Here is a 24868-nt window from a genome sequence, read left to right as displayed (position 1 = left end):
AACTCTATTTGCCAATCTGTGAGCAGCCTCAGAGATGCAATGTTCACAGGTGGAATCACTGGGACTTCTAGTCAGTATTAAAATGTTATTTTAAGATTTCACCCTTCTGTGCTTTTGTTTTGCCAGTTACCTGGATGAGCTGAGTGTTGCTGGTGAGTGTGCAGCTGAGTATCTTGCACTCTATCAGAAGCTCATCAAACCTGCTCATTGGAAGATCTACCTGGCAGCTCGGGGAGTGCTGCCATACATCGGGAACCTGATCACAAAGGTCTGTCACTGACGAGCCCACTTTGTTTCCATTCCAAAACGAATTCGAGAGAATTCTAGGTGCTGCAGTTTTTTAAAACATTGCGTCATGAGCATTATTTACATAGCCGTCCACTCCCACTCTTGAGGCTGCTGAACTTCACAGTTATGTGGCTTCTGCCCAAACTCCTGAGAGAGGAAATGTTTGTCACGTTTGTGTTCTCTCTGTCTCCCTCCCATCCCCGAATAATTCGAGTCAGTTAGTCTCATTTTTTGCGTGTCTTGTTGGTGTTAACTGCCAAACTAATTAATAGTTGATCCCTATGAGAGTCTGTCGTCTTGTTTGGGTTCATTAGCTCCTAGACAGGTTTAGCAACAGATGTGCACTACCAATGCTTCCAAAGTGACAACATCAGTTTAGATCGGTTGTAACAGGCGGTGTGACATTTCAGACTTGTCATTAATCTATTTGTACATGTTTGAGGGGTCAGGATATGAGCTGTAGTCTAGGGAGTAGATGAATGGGTGATTGACCTTATAGGGACACGGTTAATTGAATCTATCTTACATTGCTTTAGGGTGGCATTTCACTGGGTAACTGTTGTTAGCAAGACTTGGCATTGGATGATATTACCCTCTCTGATATGCCAGTCTTTTTATGGAGGCGCAGGATACCTTTAAAGGGTTAAGTCCCAGTTGCCAGATTTTTTTCTGCTGCAGGCACAGTTCAAGTACTGTGTGAACAGAGTTTGCTGTAACTTAATTATATTTTTTTAATGTATAAATTGATTGCAAGCTAACGAGAAACAGAACTGCCAGGAGTTTGACATAAAGCAAGTGTGCTACTTGGTTTGAATAAGCAAGAATTTACTATACATTTAGTCATGGATCTGCATTAACTTTAAAGGAAGCCAAATCTTGCCATTAGAAATAAAAACAAAAAAATGCTGGAAATACTCAGCAGGTCAGGCAGCATCTGTGGAGAGAGAAACAGAGTTTGCGTTTCAGCTTGATGACCTTTCATCAGAACTTAACATTAGAGTTATTCCTTTCATTCTGTTGCTCTTGTTTCTCTCCAAGTAGTGTAAATCTAATTTCTCTGTCTCATATTCAAAATTTTCTACAGCATTTAAGAGATAATTTGTACATACAGGTATTACAGTCTTTGATAATATTTGGCCAATGTTCTGTTACCCTTAAGTTTTTGAATGCTACTTTTTCATAAAGAAGATGAGAGATCATTCCTTGATTATATTTATTTCCAATTCTTTACAGGACAAAAAAGGTAATAGTGACTGAGGCAAACCTAAAATCACAAAAACTAAGAAAGATTCTGATGCATGAGTACAACAGGAATCCTGTAAGGAGAAGGAGCCATCAGGGTTTGCCCAATAGCTTAGCAAGTTTGCCTAGTGAATTGCTGAACGCATTCTCCAGTTCCATCCCTTGTCTGTGCCGACTTAGCTGGATTCAGCCAGGGTGGCATTCTGGCAACGATTACCGTCAATGCCCCTGGTTTATGGAGGGGAAAAAAATCAGCCAGCTTTTATGCTCCTGATCGCTATCCACTGACTCCTACTGGAACGTGCAGGTGTCGAGTGAGGACAGAATGGGGCTAAGCTGTGATGCCCTCCACAGTAACCACACTGTCAAGTTTCCCCATGAAAACTGGCCATTTGAATGAGGTACTAGAGGGTGACCAGTGCCTGTGCACCTGTACCCCTTCAAGGAGTCGGTGCTTTCAAGAGAGCAAAAAGGAAAAGAATAGCTGTCTTTTAATACAATAGCAAAATACTGCGGATGCTGGAAATCTGAAATAACAGAAAACGCTGGAAAAACTCAGCAGGCCAGGCAGCATCCATGGAGAGAGAAACAGAGTTAACGTTTCAGGTCTGGGACCCTTCATCAGAACTGGAAAAAGCTGGAGATGTAACCGATATTAAGCAGGTGCAGAGACGGGGTGCGAGGGAGGAAGGAATTGAAGGAATATACTGTACTTTTGTAAGAGGCAGGAAAGATAAAATGTTGCAAATGGGAATGGCAAAATCATACAGCATGAAAAATGGGGGCAGGGGTTATAGTTTGAAATTGTTGAACTCAATGTTGAGCCCAGAAGGCTGTAAAGTGCCTAATCGAAAGATGAGGTGCTGTTCTGCGAGCTTACGTTGAGCTACATTGGAACAATGTAATAGGCCGAGGACAGAGAGATCAGAGTGGGAGTGAAGCGGTGAATTAAAGTGACAGGCGACCGGAAGCTCAGGGTCACCCTTACGGACTGAGCGGTGGTGTTCTGCAATTGGGCGACCGCTTTGCCGGACACCTCCGTTCAGTCCATAAGGGTGACCCTGAGCTTCCGGTCGCCTGTCACTTTATTTCACTGCTTCACTCCCACTCTAATCTCTCTGTCCTCGGCCTATTACATTGTTCCAATGTAGCTCAGTGTAAGCTCGCGGAACAGCACCTCATCTTTCGATTAGGCACTTTACAGCCTTCTGGGCTCAACATTGAGTTCAACAATTTCAAACTATAACCCCTGCCCCCATTTTTCATGCTGTATGATTTTGCCATTCCCATTTGCAACATTTTATCTTTCCTGCCTCTTACAAAAGTACAGTATGTTCCTTCAATTCCTTCCTCCCTCGCACCCCGTCTCTGCACCTGCTTAATATCGGTTACATCTCCAGCTTTTTCCAGTTCTGATGAAGGGTCCCAGACCTGAAACGTTAACTCTGTTTCTCTCTCCATGGATGCTGCCTGGCCTGCTGAGTTTTTCCAGCGTTTTCTGTTGTTATTTCAGCTGTCTTTTAATTGCTGAATCACCTTGGTCCACTGTGTCTGAATTCTAATGTTGTGGTGCTTCTGTCACCTGATTTGTGTTTCAGGAAATTGCTCATTTACTGGCACTGGAGGAGGCAACACTCAGCACTGACCTGCAGCAGGGATATGCATTAAAAAGCCTGACAGGTGAGATCTACACTGATTGTTACAGTGCAAGGGTGTACACTAACGCAGCAATAGGTAGATTGTCGTATATTTTATATATTCACTGTTTTGCTGCCCTTTTTCAGCACTGCTTTCATCCTTTGTGGAGGTGGAATCAATAAAACGTCACTTCAAGAGTCGCTTGGTGGGCACGGTACTGAATGGTTACTTGTGTCTGCGAAAACTTGTGGTTCAGCGAACAAAACTGATTGATGAGACACAAGACATGTTGCTGGAGATGTTGGAGGACATGACAACAGGTAATAACACAGGCACATTAAAATTTTCTTAAAGTTGAGCTCTACTCCAATTTAAAGGGGAAGCAAAGATTAGTAGTTTTGTGACAGAGTGCTCCCTGTCTCTGGTTAAAATAATTATAATGTCTTCTATCTAGTAGGCATAGCTTAATTTCTGCAGCTTAGTTTGGGTGCCTGCTCTGGTGATGCAGGTTATAGTACGTGGCATGTGTCAGCTGTGGCTCAGTTGGTAGCACTCTCGCTCTGAGTCAGAAGGTTCTGGGTTCAAGTCCCACTCCAGAGACTTGAGCACATAATCTAGGCTGACAATCCCAGTGCAGTACTGAGGGAGTGCTGCACTGTCAGAGGTGCCGTCTTTCAGATGAAACGTTAAACCGAGGCCCCGTCTGCCCCCTCGGGTACTACTTGAAGAAGAGTAGGGGAGTTCTCCCGCTGTCCTATCCCTCAATCAACATCACTAAAAACAGAGCTGTTTGTGGGATCTTGCTATGTGCAAATTGGCTCCCGCATTTTCTACATTACAGCAGTGACTGCACTTCAAAAGTGCTTTGGGACATCCTGAGGTCATGAAAGACGCTGTATAAATGCAGGTTCTTTCTTTACATGCTGCCTCTAGAATGTTGGAATTTTGTAACATGGAAGGCAGTCATTTGGCCCATTGTGCCTGTGTCAGCTCTCTGAAAGAGCTGTCAAGTCTTCAAAAACCTTAATTTTTAAGACCTCCATCACATCTCTTCAACTTTTTTCTAAAGAGCCCCAGTTTGTCAAGTCTCCTCAGAATTAAAGCCTCTCATGCCTGATATTATCTTAGTGAATCTCACCATAACCTTGACATCCTTCCTAAACTGGTTTACCTAAAACTGGACAGACTATTCAAATCAGTCATTTTTAATTGGTTTAGCAAACACCTTTGCTTTTGTATTTTATGTCCTTGTCTATAAAGTCTAGACTTTCATATTTTTTCACAACTTTATCAACTTGCCCTCTCACCTTTTCATGACTTGTGCATCTGAACGCTTAAGTCTCTCTGCTCCTTTATTCCTTTTAAAATTTACCATTTAGTGCCTATGTCCTGTCATCATTGTCCCTCCCATGTTGTATCACTGCATTTCTCCACGTTAAATGTTATTTGCTATCTATCTGCCCAATCTACTAATCTGGATGCTCCTGAAATCCTTTCCACAGTTAACCACACTCCCTATTTTTGCTTGTCTGCAAATGTTGATATTGTACTGTACCCTTTGTACCAAGTCCAAATCATTTTATAGCAGTAGACCCAACGCTGACCTCTAGGGAGCAACACTGTTTCCATCCCTCTAGTCCAAAAAACATTCATTAACCTTTACTATCTATTTCCTGTCCTTTAACCAGTTTCATACCTGTGCTGCCACATTCCTTTTAATATCTGCAATTTTTCTAATTTGTTGACTCATCTCTTCCTCGATCCCTGTTTCGCTGTTCAGTGGTCTGTAATATACTTCCAACAGAGTAACAGTTCTCTACTGATTCCTTAATGCTAACCAAATAGATTCAACTTTCACACTATCCCCATTACCATCACTATGTTCTTGTACTGCAATGGAATCTTAAATTAACATTGCCACCTCTCCTGTTTTTCCTACTCTATTCCTCCTGAATATTTAGTAACCAGGAATGTTGAGCTTCCAGTTCTGCTTTAGACTAAGGTACATCTCACTCCCCCCAGCTGCTTAACTCTCAAACCCATTGTGAAATAAAACATATTCACAGAAATCACAGAAACCCCACAGTGCAGATAGAGGCCATTTCGGCCCATCGAGCCTGCACCGACACATATCCCACCCGATCCCCGTAACCCCTACACCAACACATATCCCACCCTATCCCCGTAACCCCACGTATTTAATCCCCCTAACACTAAGGGTCAATTTATCATAGCCAATCAACCTAACCCGCACATCTTTGGACTGTGGGAGGAAACCGGAGCACCCAGAGGAAACCCACGCAAACACGGGGAGAATGTGCAAACTCCACACAGACAGTCACCCGAGGCCGGATTCGAACCCGGGTCCCTGGCGCTGTGAGGCAACAGTGCTAACCACTATGCCACCGTGCTGCTCTTCCCCAGAGGATCCTTTACTATAAGATTACTAATTAACCCTGTCTCATTACACAATACTCATTCTAAAATGGCCTGTTCCCTGGTTCGTTCCTTGACATATTGTTCTAGAAAACTGTCTCAAATGCATTCCATGAACTCATCCTCCAAGCTACTTTTGCTAATTTGGCTTGCCCAGTCTATATGAAGATTAAAGTCCCCCATGATTATTGCATTACCTTTGTTACATGCTCCTTTAATTTCCTAATTAATACTCTATCCAAAACTATGATTACTGTTAAGGAGTCTATAAACTACTCCCACCGGTGTTTTCTGCCCTTTGGTATTTCTTAGCTCCACCCATACTGATTCTACACCTTGATTTTCTGGACTACGATCCTTTCTCCCTACCGTCTTTTTATCTCATCCTTTATTATCAGGGCTACCCCCCACGGTACTGCTCACAGTGTCTCAAGAATTTGAATCCTTCCCTCCTACACCATCTTTCCAGCCATACATTTAACTCCCTTATCTTGCTGTTCCTATGCTGACTTGCATGTGGCACTGAGAGTAACCCTGAGATTACTATCCTTGAGGTCCTGTTTTTCAATTTATCTCCTAATTACTGAAACTCCCATTGTAAGACCTCAGTCCTTTTTCTTTCAAAGCCGTTGATTCTTGCATGAATATGGGTGTTCCACTTCCCCCTCAACATTTTTTGCATCCAATCTGTTCTGCCCCTTACTATGACATCTTGGAGGTGATGTACCACTTGGGACTCTCAGTTCCAGCTATAAGCGCGCCTGTCTGCTTCCCTGGGAGCCTGCATTTTGAAACTGCCTGGTGGCTGATCAGGAGTTGCCTCAGCATGGTAGATACGGCAGCCCAGTCACTACTGACCGTGTACGGCAGCCCAGTCACTACTGACCGTGTACGGCAGCACTGCTGGTCAACTCCTGCTGCACAGTCAGAACATGGGGATTTTCCAGGATTGGATTGGCTAACAAGCCAACTCAAAGTGCTAACTCCCATTTAAGTCACTGCAGCAGCAACGCAGACAAGTCACCAACATAATCAACAGAAGAGCAGCTCAGAAACAGAACAGAGACCAAAAATAATGTATTTCCACAAGACAGAATATATTCTGTTATCTGCTGATGGGAACTGTTGTAATATATTTACTTAAATGAGAGTTGACAAGTACTTTGTACAAAATATACTCTACCTGGCCTTTCTGTCTCCAGTTAAATAGGTGCCATTTCCCTAACCTAGACTAGAATGTTGGAAAATTGTTTATTTAGCAGGTTACTTTCGGGATTTACAGAATAGGCGGATGTGATTCAAGCTCTGAAAGTTTGGGCCTGGCTGTTTCTCTTCGGAGTGAAGATGATGTCTGTTTATAGTGCTGATCAGATTCTAACCCACACACTTCTTTAGGCACAGAGTCTGAAACAAAGGCATTCATGGCTGTCTGTATTGAAACTGCTAAACGATACAGCCTTGATGATTACCGAACACCAGTCTTCATCTTCGAGAGACTGTGCAGCATCATCTACCCGGTAAGAACAAAGGAATCATGAGAGTATATGGATTTGTACATTGGACCAGCCACCTGGCCTACAAGGAAATTATACATAAGTGACTCTGTTACAAGCCACATTTCTTTGATGGTTAAGGTTCTACAAGATCAGGCACATTAAAGCAAAAGATAAGCAACAATCCTTACTCGGTGCTGAGTCATCTCTGTTTAAGTCACCATCATACCAACAGTAGGATGACCACACTAATGGGATCCGCATCAATGCTTGTTTTTTAAATATTTGTTCTCAGGATGAGGGTGGTGTTATCAAGGTTACATTTATTACCCATTTCTCGTTGCCTGGCTGTTGCCTGCACCAGTGTCTGGGAAGCTGCATTCACACCATTAGTGTCCTGGTTCTGAATCCCATGAATGACTTTACTCTTTCAAATAATTCTGTATATTCATGTTCCATGTTTTTTTTAATTTACATTCACATCTTCAGTAAAACTTGTAACATATAATTGAGACATTTCTGCCACATTGAGTTATAAGAATTATGTATTTGTTGCCACAGTGGCTCTAATGGTTAAATGAGTGTCTAACTGAGCAACATATACCAGAAGAACCCAACAGCAATATTTATGTAGCACCTTGAATATAGAAAAATGTCCAAGTCCTACATAGAAACCTAAGCGGAGAAAATAGATGCCAAGGCAAAGGAGAGAGTTGAAGGGGTGACCTTGTTCAACGAGATGGGTTTTAAGGAGGGGTCTTAAAGGAGGCAAGGGAGCTGGGGGGTGTTTAAGGAGGGAATGCCACAGCATAGAGCCTAAGTGGCTGAAGACATGGTCACCAATGATGGGGCAAAAGAGAGGTAATGCACAAGAGGCTGGAGTCGGAGGGTTTGTGGGGGGGGCTTGCAGTGCTGCAAGAGATTAGAGATGAGGAGATTAGAGAGGAGGAGCAAGGCTATGGAGGGCTGAGATACAGGTGGAGACAGTGATAATATGGAGATGGAAGTAGGCAGTCTTTGTGATGGAGCAGATGGAATCAGAGGCTCAGCTTGCAATCGAATAGGACACTGAGGTTGTGAACAGCCTGGTTCAGCCTTAAATATTGGTCAGGGAGAGGATAGATATGAGTGCAGAGTTTGTGGTGGGGAGAGATAGAGGTTCATAGCTAGACTGAGGCAGCGAGGTCAGGAGAGGGAGCTTTGGCTTGAAGGGGAAGAAGGAAGCAGCTCAATGGATGATCTCCACCTTGGTGACAAAGAAGTGCTCTTGTAATGTTCTTGCGGTTGTATATACAGCATTTTTCCTCCCTGAATAATCCCGTGTCTGAGATATTTAATGCTGGTAAAACAAAGATAAAGATGAACACCTTTGTCAATAGATCTGCTCTCTTGGCAGGAGGAAAATGAAGTGACAGAATTCTTTGTGACATTGGAAAAGGATCCACAGCAAGAAGATTTCCTACAGGGCAGGATGCCAGGAAACCCCTACAGCAGCAATGAGCCTGGCATTGGACCACTCATGAGAGACATTAAGAACAAGATTTGCCAGGATTGTGACCTTGTAGCACTGCTGGAAGATGACAGTGGGATGGAGGTATGAACCAATACAGAAACAGCAACAAAATGGTGTCCTGGCTCCAACAGAGTCCTTATTAATAACTCTTGGAACGCCAGTGTTATAAATTGAAGATTGTAACCCTACAATTTTTTTTCAAATTTGTGCTCGGGATGTGGGCATGGCTGAATTTATTGCCCATACCTAGTTGCCCCGAGAAGGTGGTGATGAGCCACTTTGATCCGCTGCAGTCCATGTGGTGAAGTGCTCCCACAATGTTATGTAGGGAATTCCAGGATACTGACTCGGTGACAATAAAGGAATGGTGATGTATGTCCAAGTCAGGATGGCATTCAACCTGGAGGTGATGGTGTTCCCATGTTGTTGCTCATGTCCTCCTTGGAGTTGGAGGTAGCTGGCAGACTGATGCTGTTGAAGTAAGCTCTGTGATAGTTCTGCTTCTCAATTATTCCTTCAGTTCCATTACTTTGTTCAAGAGCTGCCTTATAGCTGTTGGTGCTGATCACTTTTTGTCTTTCCCCCCGCCCCCCCCCCACCACCTTTTTTGAACATTTTTTTTCTGCTTCCATTCTCTCCTCCCCCTCCACATGATGGTCTGGCTGATATTGTAGCCTGCCGTGTGGAACGTCAGCAGAGTGCACTCACTTCATGCTGCTCTAATGACAGACTCCACCTCCAGATTAATTTTAGTCATGTTTACTTTTGACAAAATAGCATTTTCAATCAGTTTGATCCATTTTATAGAACTTGCTGTAAATGTTTAGTTATGCTGATAGCTTACAGTATATCTTGTATTTAGTAAATGCAATATTGATGAGATTCTAATATCTGTGGTTTTCTTTCCAGCTTCTGGTTAACAATAAAATCATCAGCTTGGACCTGCCAGTATCTGAAGTGTACAAGAAGGTCTGGTGTCCAGCCAATGAGGTGAGTGCAAGCCAGCAATACAGAGTGATCAGTATGTGGAATGGGTTCCTGATGGAAGCAAAAACCTACAATCATTAAAGAGACAATCGGCTGCTGCAATGGGAGGGGAATTGTAGGGCATCTCTGAATGGATCAACTAAAATGGGTTGAAAAGGTTCACTGAAAAGAGTGCCATGTAATCTGGTACCAAAACCTCTTTTTCATCTATCTGTGTGTTTAATGTTTGACCCAAGTGTAACTGAGCTATAACTTGCAAGTGATTATTCAGTAAGTAACATGGTTGAATGTTGCACAGGGGGAGCCAATGCGTATAATCTACCGAATGCGAGGGCTTCTGGGAGACGCCACTGAGGAGTTTATTGAATCATTGGATTCAACTACAGGTAACAACATCACTGACACACAGATAATTGTTGCCTTTATCAGGTTTTCAGTCACTACCTCTTATCCCACATCAAGTTCTAAATCATTAAACATTTATACTGCTCTGACACTCACTGTCTGTGTTACAGCTACAATAGTTACTGCCATTGTTATAACTCTTAATTATTGCTCTTTCTATGTAGATGAGGAAGAGGATGAAGAAGAGGTGTATAAAATGGCGGGAGTGATGGCCCAATGTGGCGGTCTTGAATGCATGCTTACTCGATTGGCTGGAATCAAAGACTTCAAGCAGGGACGACACCTTTTAACTGTGAGTGTTAGAGGTGGAGTGTGTTCTGTACTAATTGTTTCTAGATGTATTCTATGAACATTAGGGCACACTGTCCCGGTTCCAGGCACTTGTAAAACATTAGCTTGTAATCTTCAGTTTCCATAGATTAGTGCCTGAATCAGCGACTGAATGTTCACATCCTTAGAACAAAGAACCAGAAAGTTATACAGTGCTGTCCCCCAGGGGTCTGTATGAGGACCACTGCTCTTTTTGATATGTATTAATGACCTGGACTTTGGTATACAGAGCATAATTTCAAAGTTTGCAGATGACACGAAACTCGGAAATGTAGTAAACAGTGAGAAGGATAGTAACCGACTTCAGGAGGACATAGACAGGCCGGTGAAATGGGCTGACAGATGGCAGATGCAATTTAACACAGGGAAGTGTGAAGAGATGCCTTTTGATAGGAAGAATGAGGAGAGGCAATATAAACTAAATGGTATAATTATAAAGGGGGTGCAGGAACAGAGAGACCTGGGGGTGTACGTACACAAATCTTTGAAAGTGGCAGGACAAGTTGAGAAGGCTGTTGAAAAGGCACACTGGATCCTTGGCTTTATAAAAAGAGGCAGAGAGTACAAAGGCCAGGGAATTAGACTGAACTTTTATCAATCACTGGTTAGGCCCCAGTTAGAGTAATGTGTCCAATTCTGGGCACCACACTTTAGGAAGGATGTCAAGGCCTTCAAGAGGATGCAGAGGAGTTTTACAAGAATGATGCCAGAGATGAGGGACTATAGAAGCTGGAATTGTTCTCCCTAGAGCCCGAGAGGATGCAGAGGAGTTTTACAAGAATGGTGCCAGAGATGAGGGACTATAGAAGCTGGAATTGTTCTCCCTAGAGCCCGAGAGGATGCAGAGGAGTTTTACAAGAATGGTGCCAGAGATGAGGGACTATAGAAGCTGGAATTGCTCTCCCTAGAGCAGAGACGGTTCAGAGGAGTTTTAATAAAGCTGTTCAAAATTATAAAGGGTTTTGATAGTGTAAATAAGGAGAAACTGTTTTCAGTGGCAGGAGGTAACCAGAGGACACAGATTTAAGGTAATTGGCAAAAGGACCAGAGGTGAAATTAAGAGAATTTTTTTTATGCAGTGAATTGTTATGATCTGGACTGCACTGCCTGAAAGAGTGGTGGAAGCAGATTCAGTGGTAATTTCAAAAGGGACTTGGATATATACATGAAGGGAAGAAATTTGCAGAGCTATGGGGAAAGAGCAGGGGAGTGGGACTAATTGGATAGCTCTTTCAAAAAGCCAGCACAGGCATGATGGGCCAAAGGTCCTCCTTCTGTGTTGTATCATTCTATGATTCTAAAAAAAAGAGCCAGCTGCAGGTTTGCTTAGATTAATACAAAAACAAAATACTGCAGATGCTGGAAATCTGAAATAAAAACAGAAAATGCTGGAAATACTCAGCAGGTCAGGCAGCATCTGTGGAGAGAGAAACAGAGTTAGAGTTTTAGATTGATGGTCTTCAGAACTGGAAGAAGTTAGAAATTTAACAGTTTATAAGCAAGTACAGAGCTAGAGGAAAGGGTGGAGGACAGGAGTGATTAAAGGGATGATGGCGCAAGGCAAATGGTGGTGGTAATGGGAGAAGTAAAGAAACAAACGATGGGTCCAGAGGAGGTGTAAATGGTGAAAGCTGAGCCATTACCAACACCTGCTGTCTGAGAAAATGGACGATCTAAAACTATTGAACTCAATGAGGCCGGAAGGCTGTAAAGTGCCTAATCGAAAGATGAGGTGCTGTTGTTCAAGCTTGCGTTGAGCTTCATTGGAACAGTGTAGGAGGCCGAGGTCAGAGTGGGATGGAGAATTAAACTGGCAAGCGACTGGAAGCTCCGGGTCGTGTTTGCTAACTGAACAGAGGTGTTCAGCAAAGCTGTCACTCAATTTGCATTTGGTCTCCCCATTGTAGAGTAGACTGCATCATGAGCAGTGAAAAATAAATCACCTTACACCGAGAAGGAGTTTTTAGGGCTCTGGTGGTCGGAAGGGAGGAGGTGAAAGAGCAGGTATTGCATCTCCTGTACTTGCACGGGTAGGTGCCGTGGGAGGGGGAGCAGGTGTTGGGGGTGCTAGAAGAGTGGACCAGAGGGAACGGTCTCGTCGGAATGCTGAAAGGGGAGGGTAAGGGAAGATGTGTTTGGCAGTTATTTCTGGGGAATTGTGTGCCAGGCACTTTCACCTGATTTTGACGCCAGAGACTTTGGGCAGGACTGCATGCGGCATCCTGCTCCCATGCCATGTGTAAGCACAGATCATATACTGGAGTGCCAGTTTCTTTGTATTCACCCAGGATTAATGTTCTGTGCTCCTAGCATTGTCTTCACAGTAGCCTTTAAAGGTTCCTGCTGAGGTTGTAGGTTACAATGCATGTTGCTATTGTTCTCTGTCCTTGGGAGTAGTTAAAGTTTACAGTGCTTATTCCTAGATTTGTAAAGTTTTCTGACATCAATCAGACCTCTGATTAATGCCCCCTTTCCTGAGTTCAAAAACAGAAAAGCACCAATCTACTCCTACCCATTGTTATCGAAATAGTTACCTGTACAGGTACTCATGACACGGTCACAATTCAGCTCTGCCAAGAACTTGAATAAGCACTTTGCTAACTAGCCATTTACAATTGCTCATGGTCATGATCGCTGTATTCTCTTGTCACCCAAGCACAACATTGCTGTGTGTCACATTTGCTTTGGGCAGGATCTACCCCTTCTAAAACCGACTTTAGACAACCTCATTGTAGCAGCAAACTCTGGTGTGTTTCTTGGAATTGGTGCAAGTTGATGCCCTGCTGGAATTAGGCATCATTCCCATGGGAACTGTGGCAACAACTGTTAAAATTACACTTTGATGAGAAGAGTATTTTGGACAAGCAAGAGCTGCTTTTAAATAGTACCAGGAAAGGCTTAGGGGCACTCTAAGGAATGCCATTGTAAGGCCGGGCTCCTTTCAAGGAAGCACCTGCCCCAGCTGCAGGGTAAAGCAAGCTCCTTTTTATATGCATACACGGGATGTGGGTGTCGCTGATGAGGCCAAGATTTATTGCCCATCCCTAATTGCCCTTGAGAAGGTGGTGGTGAGCTGCCGCTTTGAACCACTGCAGTCCGTGTCGTGAAGGTGCTCCCACAGTGCTGTTAGGGAGGGAGTTCCAGGATTTTGACCCAGCGACGATGAAGGAACGACAAAATATTTTCAAGTCAGGATGGTGTGTGACTTGGAGGGGAACTTGGAGGTGGTGGTGTTCCCATGCGCCTGCTGCCCTTGTCCTTCTAGGTGGTTGAGGCCACAGGTTCAGGAGGTGCTGCCGAAGAAGCCTTGGCAAGTTGCTGCAAAGCATCTTGTAGCTGGTACACACTGCAGCCACTGTGCGCAGGTGGTGGAGGGAATGAATGTTTAAGGTGGTGGATGGGGTGCCAGTCAAGTGGGCTGCTTTGTCCTGGATGGTGTCGAGCTTCTTGAGTGTTGTTGGAGCTGCACTCATCCAGGCAAGTGGAGAGTATTCCATCACACTCCTGACCTGTGCCTTGTAGATGGTGGAAAGGCTTTGGGGAGTCAGGAGGTGAGTCACTCGCTGCAGAATACCCAGCTTATGACCTGCTCTTGTAGCCACGGTATTTATGTGGCTGGTCCAGTTAAGTTTCTGGTCAATGGTGACCCCCCAGGATGTTGTTGGGGGACTTGGCAATGCTAATCCGTTGAATGCCAAGGGGAGGTGGTTAGACTCCCTCTTGTTGGAGAGTCATTGCCTGGCACTTGTGTGGCGCGAATGTTACTGGCCACTTATCAGCCCAAGCCTGAATGTTGTCCAGATCTTGCTGCATGCGGGCATGGATGGCTTCATTATCTGATGAGATGCGAATGGAACTGGACACTGTGCAATCATCAGTGAACATCCCCACTTCTGACCTTATGATGGAGGGAAGGTGATGGGCCTTCAATAACCACAAAACTAGAAGTTATAGACTTAAACAAGTTGGCTTTTAATCACTAAGATCAGAGCTAACATCTCAACACGCCGACTGGTTCACAGGAATGAGTCATACAGACCCTGGGATCTTTATGTAAGAGAAGTCAGGGGCGGAGCCAAGAGACAAGACCTGGAACCTCCCAGGTTAGTCGGGAAAGTGCATTTTGGACATGAGTGCAAAACGAATACAGGATCAAGACAAACAGATTTCATTACAGAAGGTCATTGAAGAAGTAGCTGGAGATGGTTGGGCCTAGGACACTGCCCTGAGGAACTCCTGCAGCAATATCCTGGGGCTGAGATGATTGACCTCCAACAACCACAGCCATCTTCCTTTGTGCTAGGTATGACTCCAGCCAGTGGAGAGTTTTCCCCTGTTCCCATTGACTTCAATTTTACTAGGGCTCCTTGACGCCACACTTGGTCAAATGCTGCCTTGATGTCAAGGGCAGTCACTCTCACCTCACCTCTTGAATTAAGCTCTTTTGTCCATGTTTAGACCAAGGCTGTAATGAGGTCTGGAGCTGAGTGGTCCTGGTAGAACCCCAAACTGAGCATCGGTGAGCAAGTTATTGTTGAGTAAGTGCTGCTTGTTGGCACTGTCAATGACCCCTTCCATCACTTTACTGATGATTGAGAGTAGACTGATGGGGCGGTAATTGGCCAGATTGGATTTGTCCTGCTTTTTGTGGACAGGATATACTGGGCAATTTTCCACTTTAGGATAGATGCCAGTGTTGCAGGTGTACTGGAATAGCTTGGCTCAAGGTTAGTTCTGGAGCACAAGTCTTCAGCACTGCAGCCGGGATGTTGTCAGGGCCCATAGCCTTTGCTATATCCAGTGCGCTCAGCCGTTTCTTGATATCACGTGGAATGAATCGAATTGGCTGAAGACTGGCTTCTGTGATGGTGGGGACCTCAGGAAGAGGCCGAGATGGATCATCCACTCAGCACTTTCGGCTGAAAATGGTTGCAAACGCTTCTGCCTGAACAGCAGCAGTTCTTTAGAGGTTCCATTCGGGGCTTGGGAAGCCATTCTGACCGACCGCTCACTGTACAGAACACGTACCATCCCACGAGGCTCTCACCGCAGATCCTTGCGTGGTACTGGATCTCCCTCTGCAACCCAACTGTCACTCCCAGTAAACCGAAGGACCAGATGGGAGGTTGCTTTTAACGCTTTGAGATGTGTTGGGAGAAAATTATTGCCAGTTGATAGCGACAAGCTCTCGGCAACCGCAGAAGTCAAATACATTCATTCCAATCACAGAAAAGGTTTTTATTCCCAAGGACCTATAATACCAAATGGAAAATGTCTGTCCAACAGCTTCCTACCAAATCAGTTAATATCACAAGCTGTATAATTCACACCTTTCCATATCTCCAACGCCTGTTTGACATAAGGTTACAGCCTATCTCTGTTCAAGTAAATATTGCAACTACTTTTGATCCGGGTGACTGCGGGAATAGCACTTGGCATCTCATTTCATGCTGGATATTGAATACATTAATCCTGATCGTTCACTACGTGTCCCTAACTGGGACCTAAATTCAATTTTTCATCAATTCATGTAGCCTCTATTCAAACATCCTCTGACAGTTTCTGTCATGGAAAACTGGAATTTCCTCTTGTAGGGTTAGTAACGACTTTAAGTAATTAATCAGTTATATTTGATTTGGCACATTGGATGTTTCTGCCTACGGTGGTTTCTTAATTCAGGACAAGCAATTATAATTTTTTTGTCTACTGAAACTACAACATTGTTTTCAAGGTGTGAATTCTCTGAGAGCAGTGTGTTACTGCACAGATGCTACCAACTTCTTCCAAAACAAACTAAGCACTATTTTGTTTCTTACATTTCTGAGACTTGGTGGAGAAAACCAGAGTCAAAGCAGCAGGTAGAAATGAATGGTGAAATTAGTTTTTTTATTTGTTCATGGGATGTTGGTGACATTGGCAAGGCCGCATTTATTGCCCATTCCTGGGTGCTCAGAAGGTGAAGCTGGGCCCTTGAATCTTTGCAATCATTGTGGTGAAGGTGTTGGGTAGGGATTTCCAGGATTTTGACCCAACGACGAAGAAATGAATGGTGGTCTGGGTGGCGTGTGACTCGGAGAGGAACTTGGAGGTGATGGTGGTCCCATGACCACCTGCTTTTGTCCTTGATGTTCGAGGTAGCGGGGCTATTGAAGTAATCTTGGCGAGTTGCTGCAGTACACCCTGTAGGTAATCTATGCTGCAGCCACAGTGCATTGGTAGTGGAGGGTGTGGATATTGGGTCCAGAGGCAGGGGCCCCAATCAAGTGGACTGCTCTGTCCTGAATAGTATTGAGCTTCTTGAGTATTGCAGTTGTTTCGATCCAGGTGAGAGCCATGTATCCCATCATACTCCTGACTTGAGCCCTGTAGATGGTGGAGAGACTTTGAGAGGAGAGCCATTCGTCAAAGTACCTGGCGTCTGCCCTGCTCTTGTAGCTACAGTGTTGATGCGGCTGGTCCAGTTAAGCTTTCAGCATTGCTGTTATCTCTTGGAGAGGAAACCCAATGTTCCAGTCACAAGCCATTCTACCTATTCCTGCGCATCACAAAATCAGGTCCCAGTCAGTAGGAGCTGTAAACCTCCTGTGTGGACTAACCCTCCTGCGTTAACTCAACATGGATTAGATTTGGCAACTGTCAATAATGTTCTTGACATGTGTCCTTGGGGCTGGCATTTCTGCCCCTGCAAAGACTTCTCTCTTTCTCATCATTGTACTTTGTTACTTTCTTATAACGTGGAAGATGCTGAATGAATGAAAGGTGGAGTACCTAGAGTGTAGAGTGTCTCATTTTTTGAATGCCATATTCTCCACACATCAAGCTCCCTCCCAGCCTTCCCACAGATCTTGCAGCTTGTTTTACATTTTAGGGTTTTAATTTTTTCGTTATTTGGACCTGCTGAAAGTCAAACTAGCCAGGGCTTGCATGTAGCACAGGAGCAGAAAGCCACATGCACAGCAAAACATCATCATACGAGTGTCCCTAGCATGTGATTTCCCCAGAATGAATCCAGATGCAGAGTTATTCAGAGAATACATATCATTTGAAAAAGACCGTACAAGGTATTTTTCCGATTGCTCCCGCAGAATTTGCTGGATCAGTTTAATTGGGACTTAAACTCATCAGGTCAATGCGAAGTTACATGTTTAAAAATAATCAAGTATGACTGAGTTTGTTTTCCTCTTCTCCCCAGGTGCTACTGAAGCTGTTCAGTTACTGTGTAAAGGTGAAGGTGAATCGACAACAGCTGATTAAACCAGAGATGAACCCACTGAACGTCATGCTGGGTACACTCAACCTGGTGAGTCTCGGACCTCAAGTGGAAATATTGTAAACTTGGTTATGTTCATTGGAAATTCTCTAAAACAAATGAAATGTGTGAGGGTGCGCTGCCTTAGGCCAGCGGCTAGCTGCTGAGTTGGTCTGTCTTCCCATAACAAATGTGTCTGTGTGGGAGACTGCAAATCGTGACAGATTTCCAGGATCCTTTTAGTCTTAACCTCTGAAAGAGGGTCAACTATTCAAAACAAACAGTTATATTGTTGCAGAAAATGCTGGTTATTCATATAGATCAACAGAAATAAGTCAACAAATACAGAGAAAATATAGAAAGCCGAATTCTCCAGACAATGGGGCAGAAATTCGGGTCGGGGGCTTGCCGCGCGTGCAAGCCCCCGATCTGCACTTAACCGACGCGCCGGCCGTTGAGCTTCAGGGACGCCTGGAATTCCTGTTTTAAAATGTTGACTCCCGGGCAGCGTCTGACGTCACGCCACCCAGGAGTGCAGCCAGCGCGAAGCCTGGAGCGCGCAGTGCAAGTGAGACACGCCCCTTGAGGTCTCATTTTAAAAGGACACGCCCCCAATGTTTCTCACAAGCTGCAAAGCATTTTTACATGTAGAGCAGCATTTTAAATAGGTTTTTGGTATTTTTAAGACGCTTTTGGTAACTTTTATAAACTTTTTAAAACGTTTACATTATTTTGAAGAATCTGAAGTAGTTTTAAACAGAATTAAAGTGATTTAAAGACTTTTAAAAGCCCTGAAAGCATTTTTTTCATTCCATTTATTTAATTAGCAACGTCGTCGTCGTGCGTGTCTTCACACTGTTCCCTTTGGGGAACTGTATGAAGTGGTGGAAGGATTTCTGGCCGTGATTAACGCTCCTTCCGTGACCGTAACCATCTTTGTACCAGCCATTAGGGTGCTTAGTCCTATGGCGGGAGGGTTTTACGGGCTCCCACAACCTATACGAGGGGAGGGCCACCCACACCCACGGACGCAAATATCCCACTGGATGTCTACCCAGAATTTAGAGCCGGAGCTCCGACTCCACTTGCCGGGACTGTCTGGAGCGGGGTTAGAAACCCTACGCCGTGTGGCCCAGCGGCGGGGATGCTACCGCTACACCAAAGGCCCACTCAGATTAGCAACGTGAAATGGCTGGAATGAGCACAATTCACGGCATTAAAAGAACTCACAATTGAACTGATGATGACCTCAGCAATCTCCTCAACGAGGTGGAGGCGCAGCGCCTGCTCATCATTGGTAATGAGAAGTCCAAGGCGCCGCAAAAAGGACAGATGATAGCTTGGTCTTTCAAGTGGCAGCATAGGGCTCCAGTCACGGGGAGGGAAAAGGCGCAGGAAACGTATGGGTGTCACCTTTTGCGCGGAGTGGGCCTTTTGCGTAGCGGTAAGCATCCCCGCCGCTGGGCCAGAAGGAGTAGGGTTTCGAGCCCCGCTCCAGACAGTCCCGGCAAGTGGAGTCGGAGCTCCAACTATAAATTCTGGGCGGACATCCAGCGGGATACAGATGGGTTGTGGGAGCCCGTAAAACCCTCACGCCATAGGACTAACCACCCTAATGGCTGGTATGAAGATGGTTATGGTCACGGAAGGAGCGTTAACATGGCCAGAAATCCTTCCACCACTTCATACAGTTCCCGAAAGGGAACAGTGTGAGGATACGTACGATGATGACCTCTTGCGCAATGCACCTCCTTGGACCCTCAGTTGCAGATGCAAGGGGGCAAATCGTGCAATTGTTAAATTTTTCATTTTATTGACATGTAAAATGTTGGCCCAGTAATTCCGTTCCAAATGCGTGAGTACGGGCAGGGTACTCACGCGTCTGGCCGGAGGAAATGGCCGGTTTTCAGCATGCACAGCGCATGCGGGGAAAACCAGCATTTCCTGTCCTCTGGACGAAGGGGTTCAGAGGCAGAACGCGTGCGACTGCACAGGCAGCGCGTGCGCAGTAAAATTCGCCGGTTTCATTCATGCTTTCAGTGAGGTTAAGTCCTTACAACTTACACATGAAAAAAGCATGAGTACAGTTGCTCCAGCGGCTGCGGAGGAAGATATATTTTATCGTGGCGCTTCTGAAAGGCAATATTTTTGTTTGGGAACGGGAGGAAAGTTATTTTAAGAAATGCTGAGGTAAGTTTTAAAGTTTTTTTTTAAACGGGTTTTCAGTACTGTAGGTAGAAGGAGCAATTGTGGCTATGTGAATTGAATTTGCTGTGTTTATTAAATGTGAAAATGACTCCAACATTTTTAAGAAAGAAACTTTTCATCAGTAATATATTCTTTTAAGTAATTATGTATGTATGTCTGTATATATTCCTTTGCGTATATGTATGTATATATTCCTTTACTTATGTGTATGAATGTATGTATTTAATTATGACTTGCAGAGAAAGTAACTTATTGGAAAATCATAATTAAATACATTCATACACATAAGTAAAGGAATATGTACGTAAAGGAATATATACAGACATACATACATAATTACTTAAAAGAATATATTACTGATAAGTTTCTTTCTTAAAAATGTTGGAAATGTTACATTACTCATTTTAGAACAGTCATTTTCACATTTAATAAACACAGCAAATTCAATTCACACAGCCACAATTGCTCCTTCTACCTACAGTACTGAAAACCCGTTTTTAAAAAAAAAAAAAAAAATTTAAACTTTAAAACTTACCTCATCATTTCTTAAAATAACTTTCCTCCCTTTCCCAAACAAAAATATTGCCTTTCAGAAGCTCCACGATAAAATATATCTTCCTCCGCAGCCTCTGGAGCAACTTTACACATGCTTTTTTCATGTGTAAGTTGCAAGGACTTAACCTCACTGAATCCATGAATGAAATCGACGAAGTTCACTGCGCACGCGCTGCCTGTGCAGTCGCACGCACTGTGCCTCTGAACCCCTTCGTTCAGAGGACAGGAAATGCCGGTTTTCTCCGCATGCGCTGTGCATGCTGAAAACCGGCATTTCCTCCGGCCAGACGCGTGAGTACCCCGACCGTACTCACGTGTTTGGAACGGAATTACTGGGGCCAATGTGTTCATGGTCCCAAATAGATAAAAATCTGATGACCTTCTGGACCTCCTGGAATTGGCAGACTCCAGCTTAAAAACCTATACTTCGCATTATGTGTCAAAATTTTGCCTGTGCTGAGTAGAAATTTATTTTGTTCACCTTTGTTGGTGCGGTCGATATATTGGTGTTAGCCTGTGTTTAATGAGGTGTTGTTTGTATTATAGGCATTGCTGGCAGAACAGGAGAGTAAAGACAGTGGTGGTGCAAGCATTGCAGAGCAAGTTCTGAGCATCATGGAGATAATTCTAGATGAAGCAAATGCAGAGCCACTGACTGAGGACAGGGTGAGTATCTTCTTCAAATTCTCAAGATCAGAAGATTCTTCAGTAACTTGAATATGGAGAATGCAATGAATGGAGCTAAAGGGAGACCATCACATATGGAACTCTACTCCAACAAGGAGTCAGCACGTAGAACAGAGGAAATAAAATCTGAGCCAAAAAGGTGGTGCAGATTTGAGCAGCCAGTTACAGTAAAGCTGAGCTCAGCTGGGGTATCAGCAATGGTACTGCAATTGGCATCAATGCCCTTTGTAAAGGGGGTGGGGGGGGCCTTGATCGCTTTCCAGTGGCTCATGCTGGAAGTGAATGTGTGGGCACTGGTTCAGGCAGGTTTGGCTGTAATTCCCTCCCTCCTCACCCCACAGTGTACTGAAATGTACTGACATTCACTGGCAAGGCTTATTTCATTTTTTAATTCATTCTCGGGATGTGGGCATCGCTGGCAAAGCTGGCATTTATTGCTCATCCCTAGTTGCCCTGAGAAGATGATGGTTGGCTGTTGTCCAGGTCTTGTTGCATGTGGGCATGGACTGCTTCATTATCTGAAGAATTGCGAATGGAGCAAAACACTGAAATTATCAGCGAACAGTTCTGACCTTATGATGGAGGGAAGGTCCAATAACCACCGATGCAAGATATTCGAGGAGCACTAGTGCCAGTAGGACCATGTTCCAACAATAGTTGGTGCATTTAGCAGAGGAGGTTAGGCAGAAAATTGGCAACGTTAAAAACAAATTGATCCAAGCACTTTCTGCTCTGTATAGCTCAGTACCAGAGCCCATAGTGCATTTACCCACCGAGCTATCAGCATAGCTTATGCAGGGAATGAAAGGCAAAAATAAAACAGAAGAAAAAAGAATGAGTAAAACAAAAACATTTGTATAGTGTTCCTCACACCAGAGATTCAGCTAAAAGATTGGTTGATGAAAAATATCTTTAGTAAGCTTCTGAAGGCAGGAAGGGAGGAGGTAATCGGAGGAATTTTGGGAGGTCACAATTCTGGTGGCTGAAAAATCAGCCTGCATTGGTTGAGCAAAGAGGATGAGGAAACAAGAAACAGAGAAGCATAGGTTGTGAATGGAAACGTAGGACTGAAGGAGGTTACTGAGGAGGTGGGGTGAGGTCATGGAAGTATACAAAGATGTGGACTAATATCGTGAACTTGGTTTCATGGGTTCAGAAAGCCAATGGACCCTTGGGGTAATGGAATTGCAGGGTGTTGAGCAAATAAGGCCATGGACATTGGCACTCTGAATGAGTGGCAATTTATGGAGGGCAGCTGGCAATGAGGAAATTGGAGAACTTGTGGTTCCAGGTGATGAAGGCACAATTAGCCTCCCCGTGGCAGTGAGGAGAGGTCAGGGTAGTGTTGCACGATATTCTGAAGATTGAAACGTTAAGTCTTGGTGACTGAACGTTTGTAGGGAAGGGAAACTTGGCTCAGGCAACACAGCAATGGCTCCCACAACACTTTGCATGAGTTGATGGTCAGGGAGGTTGATAATGTTACGGGTAGAAGCACACAGGAGTTGATGGATGCTAAAAAGCATGGCTTCAGTTTTGCCTATATATAAACTGGAAGAAATTTTGTTCATTCAGCCCTTAATGTCAGGCAGGCAGTTGGAGAGTTGAGCAATAGCTGTGGGGAATGGAGGAAGGAGATGGAAAAGTTAAAGCTGGGTGGCATCAGCATATACATGGAACATTATGCTGTGCTTCCGGATGATATTACCATGGGGAAGAATATATAACCAATGAAGAGGAAAGCACCAAGGATGGACCCCTGAGATACAGTGGGGAAAAGACAAAGCAAATACAGAGTTAACTCAACCATCTGAGTTCAAAGTTCATGAATTAGAATCATTCAGGCTGTTGAGGAACTTAATGCAGAGGACACATTGCGATGTTTCTGTGCTTTTATTATTAATGTATACCCTTGGAGCTGGTCACTACATCCTCTCTCTAACCATAGCGTTCTCTTGTGTGTAGTAGAAGTTCTATCGCTAAGCCTATCTCTCGCCACCAGGGTAACCTGCTGCTGACCGGAGACAAAGATCAACTGGTGATGCTGTTGGACCAGATTAATTCGACGTTTGTCCGTTCCAATCCCAGTGTTCTCCAGGGTTTGCTGCGCATTATCCCATACCTGTCCTTCGGAGAATTGGAGAAAATGCAGATTCTTGTTGATCGATTCAAGCCCTACTGTAATTTTGACAAGTAAGTGACGGTACTGGACTGTGTGATCCGTGGTCCTACACGTGTGAACGCCCTGGAGCCAAGCACTTCCACCAACTACCTTTCATAGTGCTAAATAGTTCACCGAATTGGCTTACAATCTCAAGGGGTGGAGAGCATTTAACTTGTCTAAATCAATGCCAGCTTCATGATGCATCTGCACTTTTTTGATTCTGAAGGGATGTGAATAAGAAGCCACTGTTTATGTAGAAATATTTAAATACACGGGAATGTAAATTTAAATGTGTAATTTAGCAAAGGTTCTTGTGCAAGTTTGAGCATCCTGCACAGCCTCGCTTTCACTCACTTGCCCAGTTTTCCACTGGTTGTTGTAATCATGGCCTTCCTAATCCTTTCTATCGTGTCCTTAGATATGATGAAGAGCATAACACAGACGACAAGGTTTTCTTGGATTGTTTCTGTAAAATCGCTGCAGGAATCAAAAACAACAGTAACGGACATCAACTGAAGGAACTTATCCTGCAGAAGGGAATTACCCAGAATGCTTTAGAATACATCCGGAAGCACATTCCAAGTGCCAAAAAGTAAGATTCGTTTCACCAGCACTAAATGTTTAAAACTCTTTACTTTTTCATTGTGTCACTCATTCTTTTGTGGGAAATAGTTGGGGTCAAAAAAGTGTTAATGGATGGGCAGCTGTGAGGCTTTGTATATACCAGGAGGAAGGGCGAAGGCGCAGGTCATAGAGATGTGTAATATCTGGAACCCCACTCTGTTCCTGATGACTGGATTGGGAACTGAAACGCCAGGTTTTAACATTTATATTGTTATCTGCTTACAGCCTTGATGCAGATGTGTGGAAAAAGTTCTTATCAAAACCAGCACTTCCTTTTATTCTCCGCCTACTGCGGGGACTGGCTATGCAGCACCCTCCCACACAAGTAAGTTTCTCTCTCTCTCATCATCATCTCTCTTTCCCTGGCTCTTGTACATTTCCTGTTCTCCCAATTTGCTACACTTAGTGAGCTGTCTTCAGTATTGGAAAACAGAGCATGCAGCTATTTAGTGGAGAACTGGGCTTCCATAATAGGATCTAGATTCAAGTAGCATGCTTATCTGTTGTAGGCAAATTTCATAACTTCACAAGCACAGCTCTCGAAGGACTCGCGCAAGGGAAAAAGAACGATCTGCAGGAGAGATGGGGCAGCTGAGGAGAGGGCCAGTTGGCCTCTGCCCCCTCAAGTCCAGGCCGATTGGCCTCTGCCCCATCTCGCCAGCTCAAGTCCAGCAGGAGACAAGAAGATAGAGCATTTGGAATAGAATTTTTTCAAATTTGTTTTTATCCCTAGTAATTAAACTGATTTTACTTTTGTTTTGAAGTTTGCAAACAATATTTTGCAATGTAAACCTTCTGTATCTGTAGCTGAATCAATAAGTTTAATAAAACAGTCAGAGGGGCAAAAAGGGAGCTAGAAATGAGTATTGTTGCAGAAGCAATATGCAACCGTAAGAGAATTTTCATTCTTGTAACAGCAAAAGAGCCATCAAAGAAGAATTGAGACCCCCCTCCGCCCCCAAAGGATGCAAATGGGGTTGAAACCACGGATGTACCAATAATAATTAACTAAGAGTAAATGGTTACTTCCTCGGGTTATTCACTAGAGA

The 24868-nt window shown here is 44.1% G+C and overlaps 1 protein-coding gene across 4 annotated transcripts in view; it reads left to right on the top strand.

The window, feature by feature from the left end:
* ubr4 (ubiquitin protein ligase E3 component n-recognin 4) overlaps nt 1-24868 on the top strand; it is a 195760-nt gene that overhangs the window by 148353 nt on the left and 22539 nt on the right. For all 4 annotated transcript variants that reach the window (XM_085967122.1, XM_085967121.1, XM_085967120.1 and 1 more), the window contains 13 exons: nt 127-268; nt 3129-3210; nt 3315-3488; nt 7000-7121; nt 8494-8691; nt 9520-9600; nt 9896-9983; nt 10167-10294; nt 17525-17632; nt 20891-21010; nt 23034-23224; nt 23614-23787; nt 24045-24144. In XM_085967122.1, coding sequence (XP_085823248.1) covers nt 127-268; nt 3129-3210; nt 3315-3488; nt 7000-7121; nt 8494-8691; nt 9520-9600; nt 9896-9983; nt 10167-10294; nt 17525-17632; nt 20891-21010; nt 23034-23224; nt 23614-23787; nt 24045-24144 — 1708 coding nt within the window. The remainder of the gene's footprint in view (nt 1-126; nt 269-3128; nt 3211-3314; nt 3489-6999; nt 7122-8493; nt 8692-9519; nt 9601-9895; nt 9984-10166; nt 10295-17524; nt 17633-20890; nt 21011-23033; nt 23225-23613; nt 23788-24044; nt 24145-24868) is intronic.

This window comes from Somniosus microcephalus, chromosome 25 (genome assembly GCF_052327205.1).
Source record: "Somniosus microcephalus isolate GS21.2 chromosome 25, FLI_Smic_1.0, whole genome shotgun sequence".
Classification (NCBI taxonomy): domain Eukaryota; kingdom Metazoa; phylum Chordata; class Chondrichthyes; order Squaliformes; family Somniosidae; genus Somniosus; species Somniosus microcephalus.
Note: the sequence above shows the minus strand (reverse complement) of the source record. Positions and strands in the feature narration are given on the sequence as shown.